The 18,844-nt window shown below is 35.9% G+C and overlaps 1 protein-coding gene across 2 annotated transcripts in view; it reads left to right on the top strand.

Moving 5' to 3' along the window:
- LOC145688155 (1-phosphatidylinositol 4,5-bisphosphate phosphodiesterase delta-4-like) overlaps positions 1 to 18,844 on the top strand; it is a 429,611-nt gene that overhangs the window by 121,532 nt on the left and 289,235 nt on the right. The window contains exon 1 of one of the 2 annotated variants that reach the window (XM_081761970.1): positions 2,999 to 3,419. The exons of the other annotated variant lie outside the window; for it this stretch is intronic. Coding sequence (XP_081618096.1) covers positions 3,014 to 3,419 — 406 coding nt within the window. The 5' untranslated portion in view covers positions 2,999 to 3,013. Of the gene's footprint in view, positions 1 to 2,998; positions 3,420 to 18,844 lie in introns of those variants that run through there. 2 annotated transcript variants of the gene reach the window in all.

Here is an 18,844-nt window from a genome sequence, read left to right as displayed (position 1 = left end):
TGGTGATTGTCACTCGGTGCCTAAGTGCCTTGTTTACTCCTTACGTATAATACATCTAGCAGGCAGTGACCAGGTGAGGCTGCGCCAAGAGAAAAGGGACACGTGATCAAGAACACGGCAGTAGTTCACACAAGCATTGTTGCCATCCCAACACAAACTTATTTTTTTTAATAGAACGTATTCCATTTTATAGCATTAAAACAACTGGCATAAAACGTGAAAGAAAATAAGCAGAAGGTGAGCGTTTTGGGATATAACTCGGCACAGCCTCGCCCTGTAGCGGCTTGGTGTATGTATTATACATAGCGAGTAAACAAGGATTCCCGCCCCAAATGATTATCATCACGATGATTACCGATTTACAGTTAGTCAGAATACTAATTTTCATAAACATCTAGCTGTCATGGTTCGCATACGTCCCTTGTAAGATATTTATTAGACCCTTCATGGTGTTTTTTTTTTTTTTTTTTCTACGACTCTGATTTGATTCCATTTCATTACATAATTCGTACCTTTTATATGGTTCTCCAACATTATTCTTCCAAACAAGGATTCATTCCTTTGGTTCCGCTGTGTTGAATAATTCCGAGTTCTCATATGGGTGTTTGATTCCTTTCCTCGTTTGAATGGGTTACGTTAAATTTACATTGAAGTTGCAACCACCCGAACGTGAAGAAATTCCACGTGGTATTATCATGGCAGCGTCTCAGCTGTGAAGGGAGGGGTGTTTTTCTACGAACTGTGATAAAGGTGGAATAAAACGACTCCTGCGGGGCTTCTAACCCCTTCGCTTGCTGACGTTCGCTCAGCTATGTTTTGTAGCGTAAGTAAATCACCTTTTTTATCAATAAAGTTGTGTATGCAAATTGGACTAACACCATGTAATATTACGTCAAGATCGAGTGGTGCAACTTCAATGTAAATTTAACTTCACCCCATGGTGAATAACCATGCGCGGTAGAACAATTGAAAAATAGACATAAAGAGAGAAAGAGGCAAAAGGGAATCAGTAATATTGCTAACGACATTACACTAGCGATCCAAACTGACAGCCCCCCACCAGACAAGGGTCGCACCCACGGGGATACCCCGGGTCCGAAACTCCCCAATAAAACTTCCTAACTCAACTCAACTACAGCTTCTCAATAAAACTATAATTATTTAACAGGAAAATGATCGATGTAGCATAAAGATTTGATCTTACACTTCAATCTTATTCTATCTCCTATAAAACAATCTAGTTATGTATTTTTTTCTGAAAATATAGGTAGAAGTTTTTTTTTTTTAAATTATTTATCGTCTTCTCGGATGCAGAATAATACCCGTTCAATACTACATAGATGTAGTGGCTTGTAGTATTGGACCCCTCCCAACAAAAATTTCTGGGTGCGCGCCTGCACCGGACTAAGAATCAAAATTAGTGCCCAAATTCACTATTTTCAATTTATGAAGCAGTGTATGTTTCTCTTGAATTGCTATAATATTTTGCAATGGACATTATTTAAGATATTTTTAGCCATCTCATTCCTGGGTGATAGTAAGAATAACGTTATTCAGCCCAATCGAATCAATCACATGATTTGTATTTTTGTTTAAAACAAAACAAACAAAAATCTGGCACCCATCTCCCATTTAAAGGCAATATTCTCTCAAATGTATTTAGTAATTTCGATAGGGCCTACTTCGGTTTAAATAAAGATCTCAATTAGTCAAAGATGATTCACATTTATTTGATTTTGTTCTTGGCTAAGAATACATGGCTTCTTAAAGAAATTTAGGGGCAAGATTTTTTTTAATATAACAAGACTGCACATGTATGATATATCAATCAATACTAAAGAACATTCTATAAATTATCTCTTGTCATTTTTCGTATAGCAGTAATAATCCACACACTTGGTAACACTGTATGCATGTGCAACAGTATCCCCATTTGGCGACAGAGTAGGGGAGGTCATTGCGATGAAGAGAAACAATAACAAGTAAGGCTTATGTGTTTCTGCACTTGCGCATAAGATTTATTTTCTTCCCCTGTTTTGCAAAGTCCACCTGTTTTGAAGTTATGATTTGTGGTTTATCCGATTCCGTCCACCTCAGTCCATCTATTGAGTCCACCTATGTGTCTGGTGTTTGCTTTCATCAACTGAGTCCACCTAGTGGATCCGTCAAGTACTTTGAGTGAATCCGATTCCTGATTCAATCTGTTAATCCGGTTCTTTTCGTAGATTCGATGCTTTCATTCTACTAAAGGATTCGTTCTTTTGATAGGAATCGTTCCAGAATTATCCATCACTACTTGCAAGTAATGCCTGATTAGTCTTACATCGTACTGGTCGAAGAATGACTGCATCATTTAGTGTAAAGTAAGGAAGCACTCTTTCAAGAAGTGTGATGAACGGTTACTACATCACAAGTTACACAAGTGAATATGAATATATTTATAGACTTGTATAAGAAAAGAACTCGGGCCTTTGTAAACATAGTGCAACAAACTTGATAAAAGATGATAGCCACAGTCAATGAAATTATCTTTATTGTGCATGTCTGGAAAACACTGCCATTATTTGAGGCCAGTAGTGTAAACAATCTCTCATGCGACACCTCTTGAAAAAAGAGTGGAATAAACACAATTGTTCGCAGTGTAACACACCTTTAGAACTGGGAGTTAGTTTACATTTTATCTTGTGAATTTTTTCTCCTCGTTTCCCGAGACTATACTTTTTGATTAGTAAGCTGTCCTAGTTATCTGCACTTTAATCTAAGGTGATAAAGTTTTTGTAATTGATGATAATATTGTTGTTGTACTTTGAACGCAAGGAAAATGTAGTAGTCGCTATCACTGAGTTAGAAAATAGCTGCCAGCGAGGAAGTACAGACGTAAATGTTTAGTGCGTGTGTGTGACATTTTTTTTTATCCGTAAAGTGAAGGTAAACAAACTTGTGATTGTTCCGCTTTGTAACAACGGTGTTCGTTTGAAGCCGTTAGTAAACGATACAGTTAAAAGAAGAAGAAATGGAGGAACACGAGGAAGTTCTACGACACGAGGGCGATCCAGCAGCAACTCTTCTGCTAGAACAGGTGAGACAGAGTTTATTAACGGAAGTGCAATATTCTGATGAAATACCAAATGCTATTGTGAATACGGTGCTAAACACAGTGACTAATGCTGTCATTGAAGGACCGAAAGTAACGCGAGAGTTTTATTTAGACTGCAACCAACATCTGAGAGAAGAATTAGTGGAGAAAAAGAGACTTATTATCGAACTTCAGGCCAAAGTAAGAGTTTTGGAAAAACAATTAGAATCATCTAGAAAAGGTGCTGATCAGTGTCTCGAGACGGATTCGATTGAAGAAGGAACCATATGTATAGACGAGGTAGATACATCAGAAATAAGCCCAGCACTGAAGTCACAAGAAGGTAAGTTTTAAACAATATTTTGAAATTGGAGGGAATGAGGAAGTAGTGAAGTTCCATTTAATATCTTTTCACCTGTAGCTGTGTCTGTCATAATATTTTCAATTAGTTTCCTCAAATATAATAATTATTTTTAATATCATATTTATACATAGTAATTGTAGTTATTGTCGTGTCTCAGTCAAGGGTGCCAACAGGAGAGAGTCATGGCGCAAAGTACATTGAAATTTTAGGGAGACGCGAGAAATGCTAGTCGAGGTGCAGGTTAACAATAGGCCATCATAAAAATTGTAAGCCCTAATTCCACATATATATTAATTTCCACTGGCGGAGCACTCTCCCACAATGTGGGAAACCAATATTCCATATTTATAAGTGCTGAACTAGTTTAAAAATATTTATTTGATTATTTGATGAGAGAAAACAGTAGAAGGATTTGGTAGTTGAGTCACGGACGAAGAGCAACTCCAAGCGGCACAAGCGGTAGGACCAACTTGGTAAATAAGCTGGTCAACTGCAAACGATGACCTTACGTTGTAATTGTACGCTTTGTCTAGCATTTGCCAATGTAAATCCAATAAACAAATATTTCGTGTAATTCGGATTTCCAGTTTCTCACATTCGCTACACCAGCGTATTTTATTGTTGGGGAGACTGCAGTCAGGAGTATGGGATTAAAGTCATTGGACAAACGTTGAAAATTTTGTTGCCCAACATTCACTTTAAACTATGTTGGGCCAAAGTGCTTTCAACTTTAATTTTGCAGTCCCAAATAATGTCGACGATTAGCCGAGTGGTTCCCAACCGGTGTTCCGCGCAGTGCCGTAGGGCGTGTAATGAAATTTCACGCGTGTAATGAAATAAATATAATCAAATAAGTGTCTTGCGATTTCGTGGTCGTTCAGTAAAGTGCGTCGGGATAAAATTCGTGGACAACATCACGAAACGTTTCTGAATTCTGAAATTATAATCACACATTAGCCAAATCGCCATTATTACGACGCTAACTACTCCCCATACGATTGTGGGGGTGCGGTGGCTCAGTGGTAGAGTGTTCAACTCCGGTGCTTGGGGTCCCTGGTTCGATCCCAGCTCGCGCCGTGTGGACTTTGTGGTGGACAAACACCGTGCTCGTGGGTCTTCACGCGGTACTCCCTTTCCTCCCACTTTCTTCATTCCACCATTTCACCCATCTCTCATCATCACCGTCTCCTTTAGCCTAACCGACATAATCGTGGGACGTAAAACTCAAAGATGTCATTTCATTTCAAAAGCGATACGTATTGCTTTTCAATTGTACTGTAGTATATATCTGCTAGTAATGCAGATATTTGTTAGAACTTAATACTAATAGTTTACTTACTGGTCTTCTAAATTTTTGTAAGATCTGGAGTGGAAAGAGAGCGAGTATTGTTATGTCTGTAATGTGTTTCAAACTCGAAGTTGTTGATTGAGCCCTAGAAATTACTTTCAATACAAGTTTTTTTTTTTTTTTTTCTAAAGAAACAAATTAGTTACGTTTTACTATCTGAAAGTATGGAGGAGTTCCGAACTGTACCACTTCCACTTTCAATAGAGGGAAAAGGGCTTGGGTAGCCAGAAGGCAATGATTAAAAAGCCGGATACATTGACTTATAAAGCTGGACTTTATGAATTTGTAAACCTTCTCCTCACATATGACAATTCAGTTCATTAATTGCGTTTAGGCATCTTTGGCTCAAGTAGGATGGGAAAGCTACATTTACACATAGCTACATTTACATGTTAAAATTCTTACCTCATTGATATTTCTTTGCTCCTCGAGCGGATTTGAATAGACTCTTGCTCTGCAAGAATTCTTCAAATATGTCACTGCACGTTCCATTCTCACTTTTTCCTTTAAAGTAGAAAGAAACTTGAAGTTTGGACTGAAGTGTGGAGATATTAATTTGATTGCGTTCTTCCGTCCAAGCAGCATTCATTAACGGAAATACCCGTTCTCACTAAGCATTACTACTTTGTATGAAAAAAAAAAATATATGACCCGACTTTGAAACTCTAAACTTTCCTTCGCTTATAACTTACAAAAATGTACTGATAATAATTTGCAAATTCTGAAATGTCTAAGACTGGAGCCATCAGAATAATGAAAAAGTTAAACATTTATAATGAGACAACTGAAAAGCAGGACAAATGGGCGTCTGGCTTGAATAGTAAGCCGAACACAGGACAGGACCTCCAAAAGCCGGACTGTCCAGCCAAAAACAGGACATCTAGCCACCCTAAAAAGGGCGGAGAGATGGAACTTATTCTAGAGACGCTGAATTTATATCAGAATACTACTTTTTGGAATCTCTTACTGTTTTTACTTTCGATTAATTGATTGATGAGGTTAATGGAAACGTCAGCATTGAGGCTATTTGTCCCCGTCACGATCAACACGACTGCTCAAACACAGACTGCCGTAACGAAAATTTAAAAACGAACGGATTAGGAATTAGATTTCTGGGTTTTCGGCATCTATAGGCATGTTAGCCCGTCATGTATGAAGGATGACGTCCCTTGGCGATCACACTATCCGAGGAAAGCGAAGGAAGAAAGGATTGGGGAAGGAAGGAAGCGGCCTCGGACTTATATGCTAGGTACCATCCCGGCATTTGCCTGGTGTGAATGAGGAAAACCTCACTCAAGGTGGCTGGCCTGAAAACTATTTTACGCACTTTCGACCGAGTGTCTCCACCGGGAATCGAACCCGGGACCACTCGCAGAAAAGACGAGAGCGTAAGCGACTACGCTACGCAGGGCCACTTAAAAACGAACATACCAAATATAAGGAAAAACTATGGAAAGTAGAAACAAAAGACTCAAAATACGACATTGAATAGTACATATATGAGAATAGCAAACACATAATAATAAGTAGATTGATTGACTAATTGAGAAGGTTTTTGTTTTCGAGCGATGATAGGGGAGAACAAAGTATGGTGATCGTATTTTTAAAAAAAATCAAAATTTCAACGAATTTATACGTTTCACGGCCACTACAAGCCAAAAAATAAGCGATTTTTAGATGTTCATCTATCCGTCCGTCTCGATATAAATCTGTTCACTCGTTCAGATACCGTACTGTTCAACACCAAATTTTAGGCTTAAGGTTTTTATAAGATTCTGTACGGGGAGTTTTCCAATTTTCTTCCTACTCTAAAATTAAGGGTAGTTTACTGAAGGGTGAAAATTAAAAAAAAAAAAAATCAATTTTCTTAAAAAAAATAGCTCTGACGATTTGGTTTGTATTTCATAAATTATTATTATTATTATTATTATTATTTTGGTTGAGTTTTCCTCGGACGACTTTTTCAAAAACGACTCAGGCGATTTTGTTCGTACTTCACAAATAAATATTACATTACTAGTTTGACAATGCGCCGTAATTAACTTGTCCTTTAAAAATCCAGAAAGGCTAGTTTACTCTTGGAGTGATTTTTTCCCCGGACGATTTTCCATAAAGAAATGTTTTATTAAGAAACCTACAATATAGTAGGCCTATAGATTATTTTCCATTTAAAAAATACCTTTTTTCTCTCTCTCATTGCTTTTGCTCTGATACTTGTCAACAGAGAAACGGTTCAATGAATTGGTCTGTAAAAGTTTCCGTGCTTATGTATAGAAGTATAAAATCAATAGAGTAATTAATTTTTTGACAGTTATCAGTATTCCCTATTGTTTATATATATATATATATATATATATATATATATATATATATATATATATATATATATATATATATATATATCTTAGTCGTTTATGCTGATGTTGTTGTGTGTTGCACTATTTATGAAACATTTTGTTAGTAACAATACAGAAGAGAATTAATACCACTTCAGCTTTTGAAACAGTGGATGGAAATGAATAATTTCATTTAACTGGTTAATTTAACGCATAGTGACTTTTGAGCGTGAATGAATCGAGGTCCATGATTTTTTTTCTATGAAAATTGTATGTGCCCGTTTAAACTGTTGAAGGTGGTGACGCTTCATATTTCTTATAATAATTATAAGCAATACAGAGTTGATATTAGCCCTACAAATACACTCTGGATCTACACGAACCTCACCACATTAAAAAAAAAGAAAAAAAAACTATCAATCATGCCATTAATAAAAAGTATACATGCTTGGATACATTTATTATTGCGCTTTTTATGCTAATTTGTGAACGCTGAATACAATTAACACGTTTTTAAATATATACGTTTATCAGACGCCCAGAAGAAAGATGATTTTAAATTTGGAATATAAGTATAAATAGTGCTTTTTGTGAGGGTATGCGATTTACGCGTAAGACTTTGGGACTGATCCACTCCGTATAATTGTGATTATGGAATCTGCAGCTTTGGAAAAGAAATATCTATGTCAAAATCAAGGCTAAATACAATTGCAACTCAAGAGTTAATACACTGAGATTCGTCAGTGTGATCTTCAGTATTTTAGCATTATCCTAATTATCGTATCTGGATACGGTGTGCTTCGTAGAACTCGCTTATTTCTAGCGTTGTATAGTATCTGTTTATCGTCCTTGTACGTATTGTTTATAAGTACCAAAGTTAAGTTAGGTTAAATTAGCTGTAAACTGACCGTACTCTTAAACTATATTTTAGAAATAAAAGCACTGAGTATAAATATCTCAAATTTGAGGTAATTTGTTTCGTGACTGTATGAAGGGATGTACTTGATAATGGTTCCATTGGATTCAGGATCCTAAAATTAGTATAAAAGACGCAATTAGAAACTTATGAAAGCGTGGGTGTTTTTACTACTGACATGAGCAGTACCTCAAGTATCTCAACTTTGAGCTCACTTTTTTTTCTGATTCCATGGACGCATATGTTTAAAAATAGTTCATTGCATTCAGCATCCTCAAATTAATATAACAAGCGCAATTAAAATTTTATCCAACCGCGTATTTTTTTTCTTTTTTTTTACTAGAGGTTTGGTCATTAGTTGTTTCTATTGTGAATTAATTTTACCGATGGACGAGACTTAATGTGAATTCAGTTCCCAGACGCAGCTTCCGAAAACACTACTCATACTTTCTGTATGTGCTAATTTTTTTCAAATTTATGTTGCAATGTTGCGAGGTGTGTACCTGCTTAAAAATGTCTTCTTCAATACACAGTTGATGGGGTAGGAAGGCATGGTGGCCCAGCTGGTGGAGCTGTTGCCTCTGATGCATGGGATCCCTAGTTCGATCCCGGACAAAGCACGTTTGTGCTGGACAACATTGTGTCTGTAGGTTATCTCAGGGTACTCCCATGTCCCCACATTCTCATTCCATCAATTCTTCCATAATTCACTTGCCTTAATTATCCGTCTCCCTTAGCCTTAAGGTAATAATCGTGGGATGTTAAACTGAAATATTTGATTTCAATTTTCCCCCAATACACTTGGGTTTAGTTTTAATCGAGCAGCCATTATTCTCTACTCTAGAATTTGCATGACTGTTTTAGAAAAGAAATGCGTACTAATATCATTCTACATTAAGACATATTCCAGTCACAGTTGTATTAATTTCTTGCAAAAATTTATGTAAAATCTTTCAAGTACTCCGTGGTCTTTCAGAACCCAGTGTGTACTTTATACACAAAAATTAAAAAAACGTGCAGTTGCAGGGTTAAGCTGTGCTGGGCCACTGAACTTCACTTGGTATTCAGCTACTGGTGGACCTTAAGTGTGATAGAATTATCTTCATGTGAGCGTGGTTGTAGGAATGTGAATCAGCACTAAAATTGGATAGTAGTTTCGCTCTTTTTTTTTCTTTTTGCATACTAATGAGAATGAGGAACTCAAGTTGTACGATTTGACCTTGAAATCCCGTCTAATTCCAGAGGAGCTACGTTTTAACCAAAGTTAGGTGAAATAGATGTAAGTATGCGAAACACATATCATAAATCTTCTTGACTTCACAACGACAATGTAGTAGACGAACCTTGCATTAGAAAAACTAGTTTAACAATCACCTTCTCTTCCGGTTGTTTAAGCTACGGAAACCTGCCTTAACTACAGTATAATTTCGATAATTTTTCGATGGCGCAAGATGTAACTAGTAGACTATCATGCATATGTAATTTTAACGTAATAACTGATCTCAGTGAATTGTAAGAACGTTTGACTTGTTAGAGAGTAATAACAATATTATATTAGGTCTATATTCAATTTGATTCGTGTCTGACTAATGGAATGTTAAAAACGAATTAATTTTCAGCTCTGACAGAAAAGCTATAGAAACCACTGCTCATATGAAATGAAATCTTTCAGTTTACGTCTCACGATTATGTCAGCTAGGCTAAAGGAGACGATGATGATGAGAAATGAATGGAATGGTGGCAAGAAAGTGGGAAGAAACGGGAGAACCCCGAGAAAACCCACTCATACTATTTTTGTCCACCACAAGGTTCACTAGGCGCGAGCTGGGATCGAACCATAGACCTCCATGCACCAGAGGTGAACGTTGTACCACTGAACCACCGCGATCTCCTGTCATATGAAACATTGAATATGTAAAATGTTAGTATGTTTTGGTAGTAAAAAAAAAGAAGAAGAAGAATCCTTTCACATTGTGTAAAAAAGAAAAAAAGAGGCCCTACGGTAGACATCCAAACTATATGAATCCAGTATGTGGCGTACGCAACCGTGGTTTTGCATTGGACCATCTTCCTTCTTTGAGCAGAACATAATAGAGAAATGATCATTCACTATATTCAGATATGCTGTATGTAACAAAAATTACGTTTGTCCTGAAAGGATTGAAATTGAATGCTTTAGTCCTCTCTTGATGAAATGTTGTCACTGAATCCAGTAGTGGTAGATTTTCTACCACCTTGGGTTCCAATAGAAGGATATGGACGGAAATGAAATTATTTTTGGAACGCAGAATTCATTAATTTAAAAAAAAAAGGAAAATAATAATCCCTGCTATCTTTTACTGTTTCTGCTCTTGACATCCATGGACAGATAAACAAATGAAAGAACGGAGTCATTCTGTAGTGTTTTCCTACTTACGTATAGCAAAGTTTGAGAAACAAAAGACGGAAGTGCTTTGTTGAATTTAGTTCTATTAGAGCTACATACAGCTCTTCGTATTCATACCACTTATGGATTTAGACAATATAACAGCCGTGGCTTAGTCAAGGTGTCATTTATCATCAATTCAATTGACGCAAGTATATTCATCACAAATGATATCATCTATCAAATTCTAGACATTCTTGTTGCGTTTTATTGGCATGTGTTGCGAACGTAAATGAACAATCTATAGCTTTCATTTCATAATCGAAAGGTCACGAATACAACTTCCGTGACTGACTTCGTAACTGAAGTGTTTGTGATTTTTGTCAGTCTCAACAGTTAAATGCTGGGGTGACATCTTTAAAACTAAAAATCCTGGGCGTCATCTTTCTTAACTAGTTGTCCATTTTCTTTTTCTTTTCTAGTTAACATTTTCAGCGTAGCTGTTATCAATTATGTCTAGGTTTGATTTGATTTTTAGCGATCTTTTCAGCAGCGAGGCTGTATGAGACATGGGCCTACAGCTTAACGTGGAATACGAACCACATGAGCTCCTGCCGGGAACAATTAAGTCTAGGGATTTGTTAATAAAAACAAATGACCAAATAACTCTAGGATAAACAGACATAGTACGTATCAGAACTTAATGTCTATTTATTAGAAAAAAATATGCTACAAAACCTGAGATACTTATCTGATACTAACACTCATTAGGGCTCCTCAAAGTTTTTTTTCTTTCTTTAAATTTGTAGTTTTTATTGAATAATCAAAAGATGATATTGAAAATTTAGGAAACAAACAAGTTAATATTCACGAAATGTTGTAGATAAACTAGTTTATAAATTCATGAAATTCCTGAAATTCTCAGTGCCTGAATCCTGATCCTGAATCAGTGCTTTGTTACCATTAATACCTCTGAACAGTCTTGAAAACAATTACTCGTGTAGTTAACTTAATGGTATTTTATGTAATTTTCAGCTGAAATATCCGTTCTTTGGACAAAGAGATTATATTTATGAAAAAAAAAAAAATTGGAACCTCCTTTCCCCCGTAGGGTACACATTTCAGTGAAAATGTAATATTAAAAACCCGTAAGATATTATAGTTTAGCATAAATTTTAAACTTTTCTACCGTGGGACGTAAAACTTAAAGATTTCATTTCATAAACTTTTCTACCCACTTCAGATACGCCCGTTAATTAATGTCACATGATAAAATCCTTGAGATAGGAAATAACTATGTTCCGAGAATGATTTCAAACGGGAAAGCTTTTTTCCGAGATGTAACCACAAATAACAGGCAACATCTATTCCATTGTAGCGAAAATAATATAAAAATTACATACGGGATTAATTACAATATACGGGATTTTCGAAAAAGCTGGGCCACGTCTTTGCTTATTTTTAATAAGGAGTTTATATACAGATATTAACCTCAGTAACTCGGAGGGACTCATAAGATTAAATTTGAATCCCCTACTCATTTAGGGTAGGTCCTTTAATCAAAGTACTAACCGAAACCTAGCTCGAGAAAGGTTCGTACGAAATGTTTCAAACTTGATTTCAAAGTTTCTAGCCCAGGGACAGCTTTAGAATTTTAATTCTGGGTAGGCCAGCTCCCTCGCTTATGGATATATATATATACACATTTGATCACTTAATGCCGGTAGGAAATTACTTTTACAGTTGTGGTTGATGCTATTTGTTAAACAATTATCTACCTTTAATATAAATACTAGAAAATATATTTACACTTTAATGTATCTTTTAGCGTTTATATATACTTCAAAATTTTTGGGTAGGCACGTACCTATCCGGGTATCCGCTAGAGCCGCCACTGTTTCAGTCATTTTCTCGTGATGCAATCACAAACAACTGACAACATCACTTTCAATGCGGATATAGCACATAATAGAAGAGGCCTCTTTCTTCTTAAAATGGGAATTTTTAAAAACGCTGGGACACCTGTCCGCTTATTTTTAATGAGAATTTTATATGCGTAGGTTTCTCTCTCTAACTTCAGAGACTTATGTGGTTCTCTATTCTGGGCAAAACTTTTGAATCCCCATTATATCCCTTAGCATACATATTTAAACATATTCCATTCTTATTCATTACTCCCCTAACAAAAAGAAGTTTTCTGTACACATATCACGTTCTCAGATATATTAATATGGGCTGAGTTTTCAGTGAATCATGTTTGCCCTTCCATGTAATCGTACATATATTGCCCTCCTTTCCCCTTCCAGGAAAGAGATTTCCGAAAACGCTGAAATAGTGTTCGCGTTTTTTAAAAAAAATAATAGTTTATACAATTAATTTCAGACTTCCAACTTCAGCGATTCCTTATACTAACCATTTTCTGAATAAATAATGGAAAATCTTAATATTACAGAATATTAATAGTTGGCGGCTTTAAATTAAAAATGAGACATTTATTTGAGACTTCCCGACCTCAAGACGAGGCGTTTCAATAATAGTAAAATTTCTCTTTATTTATTCACAAATTACCGAATGTGAGGATTCGCTTGTTAGAGATGCAAAATGTAAACTCATAATAAAAATAATGGAGCACAGGTTTCAGCGTCTTTGAAAATTTTCTCTTGAAGGGGAGATTTCTATAGTAGTGGGGTCCGGTGGCTCAGTGATAGAGTGTTCACCTCTGGTTCGATCCCAGCTTGCGTCAAGTGGGCTTTGTGATGCGAGAAGCACAGTGTGCGTGAATTTTTCCGGGGTTCTCCCGTTTCCTCACACTTTATTCATTCCACCATTTCATTCATTTATCATCATCATTATTATTTCCTTTAGCCTACCCGGTATATCGTGTGACGTAAAACTCAAGGATTTCATTTCATTCCTATAGTAGTGACATTTCCCGTTGTACATTGAGAAAGTGTTCAATATGAAGACTCGCTTAGATTGGAGATGTGAAATTCTTAATGTAAACTATTAAATAAAAATAATGGATTTAGTGTTTCCGAATAATCCATTTTTAAGGTGAGAAAAAGGAAACATTTTTATAATTGTGACATTTAACGATAGAAGGTTTTGAGGAAATATGTACGTCTGAACCGAGACTAACATTCTCGATTTCAGGTGCTGCGATTTTCTTTTTCTTTCTTTTTTTTTTTTTTTTTTTTTGTTTAACGTCCCACCATTATGATTATAAACCAACGCTAAGGAAGACAATGATGATGAAATGGATTATAATAATGGAATGTTGAAAATGGAAGAAAACGGGCAAGCCATTAGGAAATCCATGCGCGCAGTGTTTAGTCACCACAAAGCCCACTTGGCGGGACCTGGAATAGAATCAGGGACTCCACGCTCTACCACTGAGCAACCGACATGATAGTCTTTTGCAGTGTATAGTAACATCCCTTTCCTGCTATCAGTCCGTTTTAAATATGCATCACGTTAGTTCCCTGTTGCTTTCTTTAATTTCCCTGATCGCTCATCCGAAAATAAAATTAATGAGTAATAGTGAAAATATGTATGTCTCCTCGCTTAAATTGTTATGAATTCCGAATGAGTGTGACAGACTTCTTTCTAAAATATATCTTACTGCTTGTTTAACTGAGACAGGCCTTCACTAGCGTTAAAATCTTCTTGGAAATTCCAAATCACTCTAAAATGATAAGTTGTTTCTCTCTTTTACCAAACAATATGCTGTCTTAATGTCTATGAATAATTGATGAACTGAATCGCCAAATTCTGATTTTTTTCCCCTAATCTTTGTCAGATTGGTCTAATATTGACTTTCCAATATTCTTGTATTTTTTGTTGCTATAATTTAACTAAGAATATCCAGGTAACAGGGTAATGAGTGTGGTGAAGAGCCTCGAAGTTAGACCGTAGGTAATTATGGAAATTATGTGACTTTCTTTGGGATCAGCCATGAGCAAGGCCAATATAGTTTTGATACTACAGCTCTGGCTAAATGTCTAATATTAAGAGAACGAACATCAAAGTTTGATATTCGGCCGCTAAAGTTAAAGGAGAGCATGAGTTTTATAGTGAGAGGAATAGCAGTTTGGGCAGTGGGGGCTTCACAGTTGTACAAGAGGGAAGTCACGTGGGAAATGGCGGCGAAACCCGGCTTAGGATCTTCAGTAATTTTTCCACTTTCAACGCGTTCTTTAAATTCTGATGCAAGCAGTGCGTCCGCAAGAGGGTTTCGGGCTTTAACCCCTGCCTCTTGAGCAAGGTATTCTTGAAAAAATATTTATTATATTAAGATCATTGGCTAAGCGTAATCCCACGAGTAGGGTAGACCCGAAAAACTAATAACGCACACAACCTTTAATGTATCATAAAATGTTTAAAATTATAGTCAGAATTCTATTTTCCTTATTGAGTTAAACAAAAGAAACCACCAAATCTATTTATTTTAAAGAACTTTCTTAGCTTGTAACCAGTGAGCCATTTATATTGTGTATACCGGTGTGTATAAAATTTCCTTACCTTGATACCATCTTTCTCCGTAATGTTTAGTTTCGGTGTTGGTCTACGCTCTTTAATAACGCACTTATTTTCAAATGAACGTTGAGAAAATGGATTTCGCAAAAGAAAACCTACTAAAGCCACATTTTCTGTCCACTCGGGCATTCTGACGACACTACATGCACGAATATTTCTGAATTGTTTACGTAAAACTTAAATATTTCATTTCTTTCTAAATATTAAATATAGAAATGCAATATGGTTTCTGTTGTAATTTGTTAGAACGCTATTTTTGTATAGTCTTTCGAGAGTGAAACAGTCGATTTTTTAATTCCAGCTTCTTTGAAAGAAGCTCTTTCTTGATCTATGTACTATTCTCATCTTAAATTAAGGTCGTTTCTTTACAAGCTTCCGGTATAATTGAGATAAGAACTCAATATCAATGTGCATTGTTATTCCTACTTAAAAAATGCACGCAGATAAAATTGACATCGTTATCTTTTAATTTTAGGTCACGCATTATCTGCGATAGTAGATCTATGATCAGGCCATTTGATTCTGAAATGCAATTATAGTTTAAAGCTTATGTTGTTGAAATAACATGGGGCCGCGGTGGCTCAGTGGTAGAGCGTTCCCCTCTACTGCATGTAGTCCGTGTTTCGATCCCAGCTCGTGCCAATTGAACTTTGTGGTGGACGAACACCGTGTGCCTGGGTTTCCTCGGGGTTCTCCAGTTTCCTCCCAGTTTCTTCATTCCACCATTTCATTCACTTCTCATCATTATTGTCTCTTTAACCTAGCCGTCATAACCGTTGGACGTAAAACTTAATGGTTGAAATGACAAAAACAAAGAGAATCTTTTAAATAGATCAGCGGATGAAAGTTCTTATGAGGAATTTGTATTTTTCTGTGATTCTGAGCATTTTGTATCACCCTAGAGGTTAATGGTTCTGTACATTTAGGATAGTAAGTTCAATAGTAAGGGATAATTTGGATCGTAATTATTGTGCTTGTAGGCTTTGTTTGAAAGTAAGTGTTGCTGTATCAAAATCTAATTTGAATTTTGGGAAGAAACATCCTGCGTATAAAATAGTAATGCATAAAATGAGAGAGTTTTCTAAGTAGGACAGTATCTTTGTGAGAGCTATTTATCTGAATGTTCTTGATATGAGAGGGAAGCTGTGCATTGTGTTGGTTTAGTGCCACAACCATTGCAGCTTTCTGCTAGACGAAATGGCGCCGAAGGGACTCTTAATTTTGTTTTATGCGAGAAAGTGAGGAGAGGATTCGCTGATTCTCAGACTTCTTAATAGAGAATCCGATGCAATAAGGCTCCATTTGTAGGCAGTATATTTTGTGGCTACAGTGTTTCCTATATGCAGTGTTCATGTACTTTCCCGAAGGACATAGTTCTTACATAAAATATTATTGCTGCTTCATTTTCTTTCCGCCATAGGCTAGTCGATATTTGTGACACTACCTTTTTATTACATAATAATGTTAGCACCAATGTTTCTGCTTCAATTTCCTTGAAAAAAAAAATGTTGAAAGCGCATCTAATTTTCATGGAAGTGTTAAGATAAAAAGTACCATTGTTTTGTAATACGGAATCTTGTGTAAATGGTAAAACCTAATTTTAGGGAACAGTGGCGGAACCGGCATAGGGCGCACCGGGAAACTGGCCAAGGTCCCACATTTCAGAGTGATGCTCTTGTCTAAAAAAATAATAATAAAAAAAAAAAAAACGTGGATAACATATTATGGATAAATCAATAAAATTTTTAAGCTTGCAAAATTCCGAATAGTCATACCGATTACAGTTCTGTAGGTAGCCCATCAGCAGAACACCAGCATATGCGCCATGAATAAAAATATTCCCATTATTCCTTCCATCTAAATGCCCATAGTATTAGTGAGTACCGTTGTCCTTCAATTTATTTTCTTGTATTATACCTGTAGATCAGCACCCGTCAGGTAAGTCCTCTCTGTCGATGATGAATACTGACTTACACTCTCAGTGCTGTTTAAGTTCTTGTTCAGCCCTCATTGGCACGGTAGCTGAGAAGATGTGAAAAGTAAAATATCCAAAAAGACTGAGAATTGTGTCGTGTCCTCAGTTATCCTGGTCGGGAAAACGGCTGACCCGTTTGAAAAAGAACTTTTGGAACAGTATAAGTGTCATGATGGGTTTTTATCATGTTATTTGGATTAAAGTTTGTATTCTAAGGGGAGAAGGGTGTTTTATAACTTATGCCGAAAATGGAGTATTATCATTGCACTTTCATTGAAATGCGTATCCTAAAAGGGAAAGGGATTCATATATATATATAGATGCATTAATGGAATCTACGATCAAAAGTAATGGACATTTCCTTTTCATCGTAAATGGGTGTGCCAAGTTTGGTCAGTTTCTGGTAGAAATTGTAGCAGATAAAGTAGATTGTATATTTAATAATGGTGTTCTCCAATGATTGTTTATTTAATATGGTGACCCCCAACAATGAAACTAACAACAATATGTGTAATCGACGCGTACTGTTCCCTAGATATTTCAATTGTAAATGGGTGCGCCAAGTTTGGTCAGTTTCTGAAAGAAAGTGTAGCAGATAAAGTTGATTGTATATTTAACAATGGTGGCCTTCAACAATGAAACTAACAACAATATGTGAAATCGACACGTACCATTCTCTAGATATTTCAATTGTAAATGATTATGCTAAGTTTGGTCAGTTTCTGGTAGAAAATATATCAGATAAAGTTGATTGATTATTTAACAATGGTGGCGTCTAACAATGAAACTAATAATATGTAAAAGTAGCACGCACCATTCCCTAGATCAGCGTTTCCCAACCGGCGTGTCGCGAGGAAATAGAAACAAAATGATTAATTCTGTAGTATCCAAATTGTAATACATAGGAAAAATGTATATTTGTATTGCGCATTACTATGAATTTGTCGATGTGATGAAGAATGACCGGGGTTTGAAGCTCCAGCACTCACAGCAAGACATGACATCATTCTGTATTTCTCTCCGAAGAGAATATCCAGCTATTTCTACAAAGGCAGTGAAAGTTTTCATTCCCTTTTCTACATCCTACTTAAGTAAAGTAGGATTTTCTGCAACGAACACAAGCGTAAGAACAGGTCGCAACTGTTAACTCCGGAACACAATATGAAGGAGTGTTTATCAACTATCCGTCCACAATTGAAGAAGATTATGAAAGAACATCAAGCTTAAGTTGCACATTAATTTTGAATCGTGCTCGTGGATCAACTTGTTTTAGTTATTTTTGAAAAATTCTAACCTTCATATATTATTATCATTAAATAAGTGAAACCTTCAATAGATATTATTGAAAAATTGTTACATTACTAATTGAACAATTCTAATCTTCATATAATATTTAAAAATTGTAACGTATATTAACCATGTTAATAAATTGTAAGTTCCATAGTGTGTTACTTTTCTGTACATTCTTAATGTTGAGACAAAGTATGTGTTATCATTCTTATGACCATTGTTGCTTCTTTATTGTTGCAGACTATTTCGTAATTTGAAATTTTAAAATATCATTCAATCCTTTCGACAAAGCAAACATGCATACTTAAATTTGTGTTACAAGAGATTTGTTTGTTCGTTCGGTCTTGCATGATCGTCCTTCTTAGTGAAAGGTTGGATACAGTTTTCGAAAAAGAAAGGGTATTTTTAATAACCAGAGTACTCTGTGTCACTGCAATTGTTTTCTATATTTAAATTAGAATGAAAAATATGCACAATGATTTACCACGGGAGGAAATCAGTGATCGAGCCGCTTCCCCTGTGAGAAGGAGATCTGTAGTCAGAGGGAGAAAATAATCACGGCATTTTAAATTTACAAATAATAATAATATCTGTGTGTGTGCCGCTAGAATTCAAGTTAAACTCTTAGTGTGCCGCAA

This window comes from Thermobia domestica, chromosome 6, assembly GCF_964235325.1.
Source record: "Thermobia domestica chromosome 6, izTheDome1.hap1.1, whole genome shotgun sequence".
NCBI classification, from domain to species: domain Eukaryota; kingdom Metazoa; phylum Arthropoda; class Insecta; order Zygentoma; family Lepismatidae; genus Thermobia; species Thermobia domestica.
Note: the sequence above shows the minus strand (reverse complement) of the source record. Positions and strands in the feature narration are given on the sequence as shown.